Consider the following 15,697-nt stretch of genomic DNA (forward strand, 5'->3'; position numbering starts at 1 on the left):
CTCTTATGATCTGCTTCTTTTTAGTTCAAAACACACAAGTCTAGTCTGATTCAGGAACAAGTGACTTGTATAAAAAGATGAGTGAGAAGTTGGAATCAGTAAGACAAATCCTTCACTGAACTGAATTGACATCCCACTCATTTACTGTAACTTCAAATACCAATCTTAACATAGTCGAAACGCTTGCAGATAGTCAGTATATGAAACACACACACACACACACACACACACACACACACATATGTTTGCATGAAGATACCAACTTCCCAAAATCTGCATGTAATAATATATAAGAGAGACTCACACTGGGTTGCCTAAAACATCTGAAGGATCGTTTCCAATCCGAATCACTGCCCCGTTTATCCAGATTTCACAGTTCACTGTTTGACAGATTCTGTTAGTGATGGTCACTCTGTTCACAGTGTACGTCTTCTTCAGATCCAGCTTCCACCACGGGTCACTTTGTTCAACTGTATGAGAACATTCAGAGCTCGACCCATTCACAGCATTTTGGGCGTTCCAGTCACGATTGAAGCCGTCAAATGTTGTCGACTGATTTGCTGTTCCCCAACTTGCTATGTTCACTGCAACACGTTCAAGAGAAAACCGTACTTACTATTACAATTCTTCATTACAACCATGTATAGCCCTGCTTGGCTACTTAAGTTCATTGGTTTTCAACATGTGTCTGAATATATTTTCAAACTGCCTAACAAGAGATGTAGTAGTGTTTAATTCACAAAATCTCACCTTCTGTTTCTGCTTTCATCTGAACTGAGAAAAATCCTTGAAATGAGAAACAGAATGATGTTCATTATTTAGCAACATAAATGGATTGTTGTCATCAGCATACGCCTATATTTTGTTAGATTTATATATATATATATATATATATATATATATATTTTCTATTTGGGTAAAACTTCAATTTCAATCTCAAAATCATGTATTACTGTCTTATATATTTTAGCTTCACAGTAAAATGATTTTGTTTCAGGGTGTTTAGATAACATGAACAACAACATATTCAAGTATCATTTAGGGTCTTCTGTGTTTATTAAGTGTTTCTCTGTCTGAAAGATGAAGCTGAAAACAGACTGTAGGTCATTAAGATATGAGATATGATTGTATGTTTTACTTACCCAGTAAAGACAACAGACTCTTGTAGAAAACTCTCATGTTCATTTCAGGCGATTCAAGATTCTTTCTGCTTTTGTTTGAGGAGCTTTGAACAAATGTTGTTCCTGGGAGAAATATATTAGTTCAAGTTACATCAGAGTCATATGATATTAGTGCTCCTCCCACTTTTATTTCTTCAAATTTGTTCACACACACACACACACACACACACACACACACACACACACACACACACACACACACACACACACACACACACACACAAATAAATAAAATATTACTTATTATTTTCTTACTAACCTATTTTAGCAACAAAACAAATTAACACCTTTTCTGAAAATAATAATAATTTGTAACTTCAGTGATTTATCATATCAAAATATCAGTGCTATTAAAATGGTACATTATCTCTTGGCGGACACTGTTATGTAAAGCAAGTCAAAAAATGAATTTCATGTTGATATGCTTACATTGAATATTATGTGTTACCACAATGGGCGCCGTGATTTTTCCAAGTAAGACATGTTCCTGGATCAACATCTTTTGATGATCCCAGCTCAACATTATTGTCCAAAAATATAGACTTAACCCAATATCTGCCTCTAAACCTAACCCTACCCATTATTTATTCCTAAAATCAGAGGGAAATTATGGCTGATTAACAAGAGTGTAGAAGCACCTAACCCTGATTTTAAGCCTAAAACAGGTAATTCTTGAAAAGTTATATCTCAATTCTGCTTGTTTGATTGGAATGCTGTTCCAGGATCAACAAGAATATTGATCCAGGAACATGTTGTACTTGGTGAAATCACGCTCCAAAACTGGATTGGTTTGTCAGCTCCCCTGAAATAAAATTGAGGGACAATCTTCCTGAACTACATTAAAATTTGTATTCACTTCGTATTCAAATTCTGTGGCTGCAAATTTTACTTGGCGTAGGCCTACTAGATGTCCATCTTGTGTGTTGTACCAGCCATTTTTAAAATGTTCTTTTCTTTCCCTTCTTGCATACTTCTCAATATCAACACACATTTGCATATTGTTGTTTTATGCATAGAGGCTGCCTGTCAGAGCTACCTGAAAACACACAAACACCGTCCTGCATCTGGTCCGACATGAGGAGATGATCTGTTTCTAGATGATGCAAACCTCTCTTTGAAATGTTAATATTAACATTAGGAGTTCATATAGCAGTGCAGTAAATCTTTGCCACTATTTTCCATGTGCATCTGCATCTACTGTTGTTCACTTCTTAGAATGTCACTTGTTTTTCTTATTCACATCAAGTTTTCATCGAGTCATTTGCTTAGGAAGTATATTCGCAAAACCTTGAATATAAATGTAAATGTAAATTTAAATGTTCCAAAAATGTTTATTCAGAAGAGCACGAACATATGAGGAAGCACACTGTGACTGGCGTCTTGGGGTTTGAAAGCAGCCAGGACATCATTATGTCATAATGTACATTTTTCATGTTTAAACTTCACCTACATTAAACTTCAGCTCATTTGCTAAGTTGTGTAATACCCAAAACCTGTTAATAATCAAATACCCAAAACTCTATTAACAGTCTTGTATCAGAAAAGTTGACTTTGGAAAAAGCCAGTGAAGAGCAGAAGAAGGAGTTGAAGTGATGATAAAAAGGAACAGAGTTTATTGAGTAGTTTTAGTTGTGTATGTTTCAGCACAAACTCAACAAGTACTGTTATACCAAACTGATTCACTAAACTGATTCAATAAACTTTACATTGGACCTCAAGCAACGTGGATTATGTGCCTCTCCTCTCTTTCTCCCGACTCTGTGACCGTGATATCCAAAGGAAATGCAAAATTTACTTTCATCAGAGCACATAACTTTAGACCACTCATCAGCAGTCCAGTCCTTTTTGAAGCGAGACACTTCTGACACTGTCTGTTGTTCAAGAGTGGCTTGACACAAGGAATCCGACAGCTGAAATCCATGTCTTGCATAAGTCTTCATGTAGTGGTTCTTGAAACATTGACTCCAGCTGCAGTCCACTCTTTGTGAATTTCCCCCACATTTTATAATGGGTTTTGTTTCACAATCCTCTCCAGGGTGCAGTTATCCCTATTGTCACAGTGTCTGGGTTGTGTTCCCTGGGTTTCCACTAGGTGTCCTCCTTTTCCACGGTGTCTGTCACCTTATCACTTCCTGTCCCCTTATTTGGTCACCTTCCTCTTTGTTTGAGTTAATTGATTGTTCCCCACCTGTCTCCAGTTCCCTCATCATCCTTCTGTGTATTTATACCCGGTCTGTCTGAGTCTGTGTCACGGAGTCCTTGTCTAATGTTTGATATTACCCGTAGTCTTGCCCTTGCCGTGTGTTCTGTTCTGTTTTCATGTTTTTTTGGATTTTCTGGTTTTGACCCTGCCTGGACAGTTTACCCCTTTGGATCTTCCCTCAAATAAACACCATGCCTGCAATTGGATCTCTCCTTGTTTTCTCTACACGAGAACCAGCGGTATGTCTGCCTATGTCTCATCCCCAGCCACAGAGTGGGAGAGAGGTGGTTTTGAGGGAACTCGCCTGGTGGTTTTCCGGGGGACCAGGGGAGGTCGCCGAGGAGGGAATGGTCAAGAGGAGACTCAGCATCGCTCTCAACCATGGCCTCCCTTTGATCCGGGGCTCATGTGGAATGGGTCAGAGCCACAGTCTCACCATGCCGGACAGAGAGGTGAGAAGCGCACGCCCGCCATGGTGGTGCCACTGCCAATGATGGCCGCTAGATCAGCGCCAAGAGGCAGGATGGACGCCAGCACAGCGCCACAACCCAAGATGGCCACCGCCACAGCACCAGGTTGTCACCAGCCCAGCACCACAACACAAGATGGCCGCTCGTCCAGAGTCCTGGCCCAGGATGGGCGCCAATCTAGCGCCACAGCACCGGGTGGTCGCCAGCCCAGCACCACAGCACAAGATGGCCGCTAGATCAGCGCCAAGAGGCAGGATGGATGCCAGCACAGCGCCACAACCCAAGATGGCTGCCAACCCAGCACCACAGCACCAGGTTGTCACCAGCCCAGCACCACAACACAAGATGGCCGCTCGTCCAGAGTCCTGGCCCAGGATGGGCGCCAATCTAGCGCCACAGCACCGGGTGGTCGCCAGCCCAGCACCACAGCACAAGATGGCCGCTAACCCAGTGCCAATGCCCAGGATGGCCACCGGTTCCAGCACCACAACCCAAGATGGCCGCCAGCTCAGTACCACAGCACAAGATGGCCGCTAACCCAGCGCCAATGCCCAAGATGGCCGCTAACCCAGCGCCACAGCACAAGATGGCCGCCAGTCCAGCGCCACAGCACAAGATGGCTGTCAGCCCAGTGCCACAGTACAAGATGGGCGCTAACCCAGCGCCAATGCCCAAATTGGCCACCGGTCCAGTGCCACAGCACAAGATGCTCACCGGCCCAGCACCACAGCCCAAGAGGGCCCCCTGTCCAGAGTCATGGCCCAAGATGACTGCTTGCCCAGCGCCACTGCACAGGATGACAGTCACAGCTGACCCTCTAGAGTCGAGTCAGGTTCCAGTGAACTCTCCGGAGTCGAGTCAGGTTCCAGTGAACTCTCCGGAGTCGAGTCAGGTTCCAGTGAACTCTCCAGAGTCGAGTGAGGTTCCAGTGAACTCTCCGGAGTCGAGTCAGGTTCCAGTGAACTCTCCAGAGTCGGGTCAGGTTCCAGTGAACTCTCCAGAGTCAGGTCAGGTTTCAGTGAACTCTCCAGAGTCAGGGCTAGTCACCGCTGACCTTCCAGAGTCAGGGCTAGTCACCGCTGACCTTCCAGAGTCAGGGCTAGTCACCGAGGACCTTCCAGAGCCAGGGATAGGAACCATGGACTTTCCAGAGACAAGGCTGGTCACAGTTGACCTTTCAGAGTCAAGTCAAGTCACCGGTGATCTCCATGAACAAGTGCCAGTCACCAATGATCTTCGCGAGCAGAGTCAGGCCAGCACCGATCTTCTGGAGTCCAGTAAAAACACCAAGGGATTACCAGAGTTTCGTCGTTCCGCTGGTCCGGCCGCACGGAGGTCTGATTCGCCCTGGAGGGCTTCCGCCTTGACCACACGGCTCTGGTGGTTTTCTGCTCCACCCTGGAGGACTCCGACGTTGACCACAAGGATGTGGTGGTCTTCCGCTCCGCCCTGGAGGACTCTGGCGTCTTCTGCTCCGCCCTGGGGGGCTTCATGTTGTTGTTTTTTGCCTTTTGTTTTTGTGTTCACTCCTGTCCCTGTTCCCCTCTGTTAGTCTGGCCCTCCGTCCCTCCTCCTGAACCTCCTCCGGTCCTCCTACCTCCTGGTCTCCCTGTTTTGTGTTTACATTCTGGTGCCTGTTCCCCATGTTTTTCTTTTCTGGCCCTCCGTCCCTCCCCCTGAGCCTCCACCTGTCCGCCTCCCTCCTGGTCTCTGTTTTGTGTCTGTCGTGGAGTGTCTGGGAGCCGCTCTGTAGGAGGGGGGGGGGTACTGTCACAGTGTCTGGGTTGTGTTCCCTGGGTTTCCACTAGGTGTCCTCCTTTTCCACGGTGTCTATCACCTTATCACTTCCTGTTCCCTTATTTGTTCACCTTCCTCCTTGTTTGAGTTTGATTGTTCCCCACCTGTCTCCAGTTCCCTCATTATGCTTCTGTGTATTTATACCCGGTCTGTCTGAGTCTGTGTCACAGAGTCCTTGTCTAATGTTTGATATTACCTGTAGTCTTGCCCTTGCCATGTGTTCTGTTCTGTTTTCATGTTTGTTTGGATTTTATGGTTTTGACCCTGCCTGGACAGTTTACCCCTTTGGATTTGCCCTCAAATAAACACCATACCTGCAATTGGATCTCTCCTTGTTTTCCTGTATCACCGAACGTGACACCTATTGCTTGTACACTTTTTTTTCTACCACATCTTTTCCTTCCCTTCGCCTCTCTATTAATTTGCTTGGGAACGTCCAGCCTCTTTTACAATGACCTTTTGTGTCTTGTCCTCCTTATGCTAGCTGTCAATGGTCATCTTTTGGACAACTGTCAATTCAGCAGTCTTCCCCATGATTGTGTAGCCTACAGAACTAGACTGAGATACCATTTAAAGGCTTTGCATGTGTTTTGAGTTAATTTACTGATTAGAGTGGGGCACCAGGTGTCTTCAATATTGAACCTTTTCACAATATTCAAATTTTCTGAGATACTGAATTTGGGATAGTCTTAGTTGTCATTTATAAACGTCAAAATGAAAATAAATAAACATTTGAAATATATCAGTCTGTGTGTAACGAATAAATATAATACAGGTCCTTCTCAAAAAATAAGCATATTGTGATAAAGTTCATTATTTTCCATAATGTAATGATAAAAATGTAACTCATATATTTTAGATTCATTGCACACCAACTTAAATATTTCAGGCCTTTTATTGTTTTAATACTGATGATTTTGGCATACAGCTCATGAAAACCCCAAATTCCTATCTAAAAAAATTAGCATATTTCATCCGACCAATAAAATAAAAGTGTGTTTAATACAAAAAAAGTCAACCTTCAAATAATTATGTTCAGTTATGCACTCAATACTTGGTCGGGAATCCTTTTGCAGAATGGCTTCAATGCGGTGTGGCATGGAGGCAATCAGCCTGTGGCACTACTGAGGTGTTATGGAGGCCCAGGATGCTTCGATAGCGGCCTTAAGCTCATCCAGAGTGTTGGGACTTGCGTCTCTCAACTTTCTCTTCACAATATCCCACAGATTCTCTATGGGGTTCAGGTCAGGAGAGTTGGCAGGCCAATTGAGCACAGTAATACCATGGTCAGTAAACCATTTACCAGTGGTTTTGGCACTGTGAGCAGGTGCCGGGTCATGTTGAAAAACTAAATCTTCATCTCCATAAAGCTTTTCAGCAGATGGAAGCATGAAGTGCTCCAAAATCTCCTGATAGCAAGCTGCATTGACCCTGCTCTTGATAAAACACAGTGGACCAACACCAGCAGCTGACATGGCACCCCAGACCATCACTGACTGTGGGTACTTGACACTGGACTTCAGGAATTTTGGCATTTCCGTCTCCCCAGTCTTCCTCCAGACTCTGGCACCATGATTTCCGAATGACATGCAAAATTTGCTTTCAGTACTTTGGACCACTGAGCAACAGTCCAGTGCTGCTTCTCTGTAGCCCATTTCCTCCACACGCCTGTGCATGGTGGCTCTGGATGTTTCTACTCCAGACTCAGTCCACTGTTTCCGTAGGTCCCCCAAGGTCTGGAATCGGTCCTTCTCCACAATCTTTCAATTCAATTCAATTCAAGTTTATTTGTATAGCGCTTTTTACAATACGAATCGTTACAAAGCAACTTTACAGAAAATTATGTTTCTACAATATTTAGTAGTAGCTTATGGGGGTGACTGTCAGTTTGTGCATGTTTGACAGGATTTTAAGACAAAATTAATACAAGATGTAGTCAGCTAGATGATGAACATTATTAATATTTTTAATTAATAATTGTTATATGATGCAGTCACACTTGTAGCGATATTTGTTAGTTCTGTTGTTGATTCAGGGTTAGCATCATCTGAGGTCCTCTGAGGGTCAGCATCATCTCTTCTCAGGTGTTCTGGATCCAAAATGGAGCTTGTGTAAATCCTAGTTACCACGGGATGTAAATATGTAGATAACGTTTCGTAGCTTGGCAATGTTTCTAAGATGGTAGAATGCAGTTTTTTTAACATTGGAAATATGATTTTCAAAAGACAAATTGCTGTCTAATATGACACCCAGATTTTTGACTGTAGAGGATGTAACAGTACATCCGTCTAGTCACAGATTGTAATCTACAAGATTCTGTGTAGTGTTTTTTGGTCCAATAATTAATATCTCTGTCTTATCTGAATTGGAGAAAATTATTTGTCATCCAATCTTTTAAATTTTTAACACACTCTGTTAGCTTAGATAATTGAGAAGTTTCATCTGGTCTCGTTAAGATATATAGCTGAGTTTCATCAGCATAACAGTGGAAGCTAATTCCGTATTTTCTAATAATATTACCAAGGGGCAACATGTATATTGAAAATAGAAGGGGACCTAGGACGGATCCTTGTGGCACTCCATATTTTACTGATGATAAATGAGATGACACCCCATTTAAGTAAACAAAATGGTAGCGATTGGATGGGTAGGATCTAAACCATCTTAGAGCCTGCCCTTGAATACCTGTATAGTTTTGTAATTTATCTACGAGTATGTCATGATCTATGGCGTCAAACACAGCACTAAGATCAAGTCAGACTAGAAATGAGATGCAGCCTTGATCTGACGCAAGGAGCAGGTCATTTGTATTTTAACAAGTGCAGTTTCTGTGCTATGGTGGGGCCTGAAACCTGACTGAAATTCTTCATACAGATCATTTTTATGCAGGAAGGTGCTCAATTGAGCAGACACAACTTTTTCTAAAAGATTTTGACATAAATTGAAGATTTGAAATAGGCCTATAATTTGCCAGTATACTAGGATCTAGTTTTGGTTTCTTAATAAGAGGCTTGATAACCACCAGCTTGAATGGTTTTGGGACGTGACCTAAAGATAACGATGAGTTAATGATATTAAGAAGCGGTTCTTCGGCTACAGGTAACAACTCTTTCAGTAATTTAGTGGGTACAGAATATAATAAACATGTTGTTGGTTTAGATACAGTGATGAGTTTATTTAGCTCTTCCTGTCCTATGGTTGTAAAGCACTGTAGTTTATCTTTGGGTGCGATGGATGAAACTGAAGTGTTAGACGCTGTAGAATCTACATTCGCTATTGTATTTCTAATGTTATCTATTTTATCAGTGAAGAAATTCATAAAGTCATTACTATTTAACGTTGGTGGAATATTTGAATCAGGTGGCGTCTGGTAATTTGTTAATTTAGCCACTGTGCTAAATAAAAACCTTGGATTGTTTTGGTTATTTTCTATAAGTTTGTGTATATGCTCTGCCCTAGCAGTTTTTAGAACCTGTCTATAGCTGGACATACTGTTTTTCCATGCAATTCTAAAAACTTCCAAGTTAGTTTTTCTCCATTTGCGTTCAAGATTATGAGTTTCTTTCTTGAGAGAGTGGGTATTACTGTTATACCATGGCACAGTACGTTTTTCTCTAACCTTTTTTCAATTTGATGGGGGCAACAGTTTCTAATGTATTAGAGAAAATAGTGCCCATGTTTTCAGTCATTACGTCTAATTCATGTGTATTTTTGGGTACAAATAGCAGTTGAGATAGATCAGGCAGGTTATTTCCGAATCTTTCTTTGAGGGCTGGAACAAAAGTTCTGCCCAGATGGTATCGCAGCGACATATAGTTAATATCAGTTATACGCAGCATGCACGATACAAGGAAATGGTCTGTAATATCATCACTTTGAGGTACAATATCTATAGCAGTAAGATCGATTCCATGAGATATAATTAAATCTAGTGTTTGATTAAAACGATGAGTGGGCCTGGTGACATTTTGCTTGACTCCAAAAGAGTTTATTAGGTCGCAAACGCAAGTACTAATGTATCATTTGTATTATCAACGTGAATATTAAAATCTCCCATGATTAGCCCCTTATCAACTGTAACTAGAAGGTCTGAGAGGAAATCTACAAATTCTTTTAGGAATTCTGTATACGGCCCTGGTGGTCTTTTTACAGTAGCCAGAGCAAGAGATATATTAGATTTCTTTTGCATGTCTCAGTGTAACATTTAGTAGAAGTATTTCAAAAGAGTTAAACCTGTATCCTGTTATCTGAGTGACATTGAGAATATCACTATATATTGTTGCAACACCTCCGCCACGACCAGTCTGATGGGGCTCATGCTTATATTAGTAGTTTGGTGGAGTAGACTCATTTAGACCAAAATAATCATTTGGTTTTAGCCAGGTTTCAGTCAAGGAGAGTACATCAAAACTATTATCTGTGATCATTTCATTTACAATAACTGCTTTGGGTGTGAGTAATCTAATATTTATGAGCCCAAACTTAAAAATTGTTTTTGTTCATTTACTTTACATTTTTCTGGTTGAATTACGATAAGATTTTTTCTAGATCCTACATTATATTTATATTTTGACCTCACTATTCGGGGAACAGACACAGTCTTAATAGTTTTTACAGTGCAAGTACTTTTATCATTTAAGCGGGTGGAACAAAACTCATCGTTATTTGAGAATTGACTTACTAGTCACATGGAGCGAAGTGTCCTGGAGATGTTGTCAGAAAGCAGCTCCGCTCCGACTCTGCTGGGGTGTAATCCATCAGTGCGAAACAGCCTAGAACGCTCCCAGAAAAGATTCCAGTTATTAACAAATAGCAGTTTCTGTTTTTTACACCATGACAACAACCATTCATTTAAAGCAAAAAGTCTGCTGAACCTTTCGTGTCCTCGTCGATACGTGGGCAGTGGTCCTGACACGATGATCATCGCTGCGGGCGTCGTGCTGCGAACCGTCTCGATCAGGCTGCTGAAGTCCCTATTCAGTGTCTCCGTCTGCCGCAGCGTAGTGTCGTTAACCCCGGCGTGAAGCACGACCACTCTGGGGCTCTTGTCGGCCTTCAGGATCGCGAGTATCTGCGCAGAAACATCGAGAACATGAGCACCAGGCAAACAATGAGTGTGTACTTTACCTTCGGCTAACGTAGCACGGACGTGTCGGACGATGCAATATCCGATGATCACAGCATCGCATCCTGTCTCGCGGAGGGGAGCGAAGCGGTTCCGGATGGAGATCTCGAAGGCAGGAGGGGGAGAAGTCATCGCCCGGGACCCAGCTCGCATCCTCCGCTGTGGATGCACCCAGGGTCCGTGGTGTCCTGGAATCGCAGTAAAGGACATCTGGGAAGATTGCGTCCTGGGTGCACCGGGCCTGTGCAGAGAAACACACGGAGTAGACATGGTTGGACTGTTAACAGCACGCTGTATAATTACCCCGGACTTGTGAGTGTCAGCCCAGGATGATTCCAGCGCGGCTCTCCGCTCTATCAGCTGGGCCTGCCTCTCCTCCAGGTCGCGAATCTGCTTCCCCACGACCTCGAGCTCGAGCAGCACAGAGTGCAGTGCAATCAAAGGTAGACATTCATCCGCCATAAAAGCAAGTAACAGTGAGTACAGCAGTGGTAATGTGTGTGAATAGAGTATTAGCAATATAAGCACAGTTAGCAGCAAACAACGCTTGCTGATGCTAACGGGCTATAAGCTAATAGCGGACTCGGGAGATCAGCGAGGCACTCTGATTGTTTTTGTTGTAAAATACAATAGAGGATATATTCACACATTATATAAACAGAAACGATGGTGTATAAAATTGATTTTAAAGTTAAAAATAGTCGATGAAAAGAATATAGTGACGGAGCTCTAACGCAGTACAATCTTCCTCAGGGTCCGGTCACCTCTTCTCGTTGTGCAGCGTTTTTTGCCACACTTTTTCCTTCCCACAGACTTCCCACTGAGGTGCCTTGATACAGCACTCTGGGAACAGCCTCTTCATTCAGAAATTTCTTTCTGTGTCTTACCCTCTTGCTTGAGGGTGTCAATGATGGCCTTCTGGACAGCAGTCAGGTCGGCAGTCTTACCCATGATTACGGTATTGAGTAATGAACCAGGTTGGGAGTTTTTAAAAGCCTCAGGAATCTTTTGCAGGTGTTTAGAGTTAATTAGTTGATTCAGATGATTAGGTTAATAGCTCGTTTAGCCAACCTTTTCATGATATGCTAATTTATTGAGATAGGAATTTTGGGTTTTTATGAGCTGTATGCCAAAATCATCAGTATTAAAACAATAAAAGTCCTGAAATATTTCAGTTGGTGTGCAATGAATCTAAAATACATCAAAGTTTAATTTTTATAATTACATTATGGAAAATAATGAACTTTATCACAATATGATAATTTTTTTAGAAGGACCTGTATACAAGTTTAACTTTTTGAATGGAATTAGTGAAATCAATTTTTTGATGATATTCTAATTATATGACCAGCACCTGTAAATGACTAATCAACAAATTAATCAATATAATAGGTATGATTATTATTATTATAAATTATTATATAATTAAATTGAATAATGGTTTGGGTGATCAGGCCATACTCTCTTGTTCAAAAGAACATGTTGCTTCTGTTATACACATTCCCCTAGCTGATTCTGGTACGTGGTGTCTCTGACTGTAATCTGACAAGCTCATCAACACTCGAATGGCAATGAACAAGAGCAAGATGATAAACACTCTTGTAAATGATTTAAATGATTCCAAAGTGGCCCCAATACTGAGCAAAAATGATATCTCCCATTCAGATATTAAAAGAACATAATCCTTAATCAAGTTTAGATACTTGTTCATGCAGAACATTAGCTAAATTATACACTACATTTCCAGTATTATTTGAAAGGTATTAACAATATTCAGTTGCAATCACTGGCCATGCTTTACTCTGTCATTAATTACAATTGGATTTTCAAATAAACACATTGAAAAAACATTCTTTACCATTTCATATTGCATGTGCTTTTACCTTTTTTAACTTTAACACTTTTTACCATTTGTCATCTTTAGTATCTCTTGGCTTCTCAGCATCTCACCCAGTACTGTTGCCAGGGGTGTGCAACCGCACAGGGCTTTGCGCCTCTAGACAGCCTCGGTCCTGGTCTGCATTTTATGTCATTTATGTCTATTACTTTTATTACTGTTTTTCGACCCATTTCGTCCTTTGAAAGACTAAAATACTCTTAGATGATATCCAGTATAAGACCCTGTTTATAAGAATCAGAAAAGCAGTTTGTTGTTATGATGACAAATAAAATAAAAATAAATAAAAAAAACTATTTTTTTACGCCTCTCGGGTCGGGCTTTGGGTCAGTTTTAGGCTTTTCCTTATTTTTATATTTTAGACGTCCAACAATTAGTGATAAAAAGAAAAGCAGCTGAAGAGTTCTGCATTCAAATGCACACAATAGGCTTAAGCTTGCCGCAAAGCATCGGCAAAAGTAATTACCTTAAATGTGTCAGGGGTAAATAGGAAGGAGATATTTCAATTATTCAGTAGGCCATTTGCTGAGTTTCGTTACATTTTTGTGAAGTGCTCCTGTTCAAGATGAGGTGGCAGAAAGCGCATTGTGTATTTTTTATTTGATTTTATTTTATAAAAGCGCAATGTTTTGTTGATTTTGTGATTGCACACAAATAAAAGTAGACCATTAACAGTTATGAATGATGCCTTTATGAGCAAAAATTATGCTGTATCCACACTCCCCCCTTTGAGACTTAGTATGTCTCACATTTGCTTATTTTCATCCAGAGTGCTACACCATAATTCAGTCTTATTAGTTAGCACTTCCTAGTGACTAAATAAGTCACACTGTATTATCACCAGTGACTAGATTATGTAATCCCACTCTGGAGGGAGTAGCTGTACCAAACATCTCTTTCCACACTTGACTAGTAGGGAGTAAAAGATCCAGCCTCCCTAAACCCTTATTAAGTAGAAAACAGTGTTTTGAGAATAAGCGTCCAGTTGGTTCAGCACTTGCCTGTGGTTGTCACAGTTGTGCATAAAGTACAAAAAAATACATACAAAACATAACACATTGAGTATCACAATACGTATTATAATAGTTGATCTTCAGCCCAGATACCTTATGCATCGTAGAGGGCCATCCTTGTGGAGAAGTTAGGCTAGCAAAATACTCTCCAAAATACTCCAAATAGGCCTCCAAAATACTCTCCAGCCTTTGTTGAAGAGGTCACAGAAATGTTATCAATAATTTCCTCAGAGTTTGACTGTTATGCAATTGCAGGGGATTTTAATATTCACATAGATAATGCAGAAAACAAAACTACAAAAGAAATGATAACGGTTTTAAACACCTTTGACCTGATTCAGCATGTGCATGGACCCACACACAAAGGTGGACACACTCTGGATCTAATCATCAGTAGGGGTCTAAACATTTCATCCATTGTTATTGTCACAAACACAACCTCTGTGGCTCCCTCCGATCACCACCAGAGGGAACCGTCACCCGAGTATTAACCTCCTTCAAAACTCCATTTCCCATAACACCCCAGACCTGGGGCTGATTACCTGCACAGGTGTCGCTCATCTCCATCCCCTATTTAATGAACTCGCCCTGTTCTCTCAAACGCGAAGTCTTGTTTTGCCCATGCAGACATTACCGAGCGTTTTCCCACTGTTTGATCTCCCGTGTATGACCTGGACTGCTTATTGGACTCTGATTCTCTGCCGCCTGCCTTACCGACCTCTGCCTTGTTCTCTCGTCTCTGCCTGCCAGCCGCCAGCCCTGATTCTACGCTCTGTCAAGGTTTATGATTCTGATTTGTCTACGTGGTATCTAACGCCCCTGATTGACCTGTTTCTGTTTACTCTGTTGATTATTGAAATAAAGCTGCTTATGGATCATAACGCCCCTGACTCAGCGTTACAGAAGACTTCGCCAGATATTGATCCAGCGGCTTTTTTCCAGATCACGGCAGAAGTATCTGCTCAAGCCGCGGCGCTGACAGCCCATCAGCAGCAGCTGAATCGACTCACCTCTCTCACCGAAGAAATGATCCGAACCCTCCAATCACTCCGCCTGCAAACCCCAGAGGGAAATATTCCAGCAGCACCTCAACCACAGCAAATGGCCGCCGCCGTGGCCACACCTCCCGCTTCAGTAAGCCCGCGCTTGGCGTTCCCAGAAAAGTTCGATGGATCACCTGCCAGATGCAAGGGGTTCCTATTACAATGTTCGATGTTTGTTAACCAGCAGCCCTCGTTATATCCCACAGAGGACAGCCGAATTTCGTTTGTGTGCTCTTTGCTCACGGGGAGAGCACTAGAGTGGGCCACAGCCATCTGGAACGGTGATCGATCAGTTTTCACAACCTTTTCAGCATTTCTGCTCTGATTCAGAGAGGTTTTCGAACATCCCGCGGGAGGAAAGGAGGTTGGCGAACAGCTTATCGCACTCCGTCAAGGAGGAAGATCGGCCGCAGATTATGCCCTCTCATTCCGCACCCTAGCTGCACAAACTGGCTGGCCAGACGACCCTTTATGCCTGCACTTCAGGAGGGGACTGGATGCTGAGCTGCAGACCGAACTAGCCTGCCGAGATGAGGGCAAAACCCTCGAACAACTCATCGATCTGTCCATCAAGGTAGACAATCTGATTCGGGCACGTCGGCCCCGATACCGAACTTCATCACTCACCCCAGTCAACAGCTCAAGCCCGGATCCAGAACCCATGCAAATCGGAGTTACCCGATTAAGCGAGGAGGAAAAGTCACGCAGGCGACAGCACAACCTGTGTTTATACTGTGGCTTGGCTGGACATCTACGGGCTTCATGCCCCACTCGACCGCCGCGACATTCAGCTGCGGTGAGTTATTCTTCTAGATCTTCTTCTATGTTAGAAATACCAGTCATGTTATATGTTAAGGGAATTAGCATCGAGGTGAGGGCATTGATTGATTCCGGAGCTGCGGGAAATTTTATTGATACCACTTTCATGGAGACTCATAACATCCCTTGTATTCCATGTACCTCTCACT

At 42.4% G+C, this 15,697-nt stretch overlaps 1 protein-coding gene across 1 annotated transcript; it reads right to left on the reverse strand.

Annotated features, from left to right (window-relative positions):
- Positions 1 to 300: 300 nt before the first annotated feature.
- On the reverse strand, positions 301 to 1,262 carry LOC113047369 (fucolectin-like). Its single transcript, XM_026208727.1, has 3 exons — positions 1,143 to 1,262; positions 751 to 786; positions 301 to 584 (listed from the first exon to the last, which is right to left on the reverse strand). The coding sequence occupies exons 1-3, from the start codon at positions 1,183 to 1,185 to the stop codon at positions 301 to 303; spliced, it is 363 nt and encodes a 120-aa protein (XP_026064512.1). The 5' UTR covers positions 1,186 to 1,262.
- Between the last annotated feature and the right edge of the window lie 14,435 nt (positions 1,263 to 15,697).

The sequence above is a fragment of the Carassius auratus genome, chromosome 28, assembly GCF_003368295.1.
Source record: "Carassius auratus strain Wakin chromosome 28, ASM336829v1, whole genome shotgun sequence".
In the NCBI taxonomy this organism is placed as follows: domain Eukaryota; kingdom Metazoa; phylum Chordata; class Actinopteri; order Cypriniformes; family Cyprinidae; genus Carassius; species Carassius auratus.

Bases quoted from the DNA above. Each gene is read 5' to 3' on its own strand.
- LOC113047369 (XM_026208727.1), bottom strand. From the start codon at position 1,185: ATGAACATGAGAGTTTTCTACAAGAGTCTGTTGTCTTTACTGG. The intron at 787-1,142 runs GTAAGTAAAACA...TCTCATTTCAAG, and splicing joins GAGTCTGTTGTCTTTACTGG to GATTTTTCTCAGTTCAGATG. The intron at 585-750 runs GTGAGATTTTGT...AACGTGTTGCAG, and splicing joins GATGAAAGCAGAAACAGAAG to TGAACATAGCAAGTTGGGGA.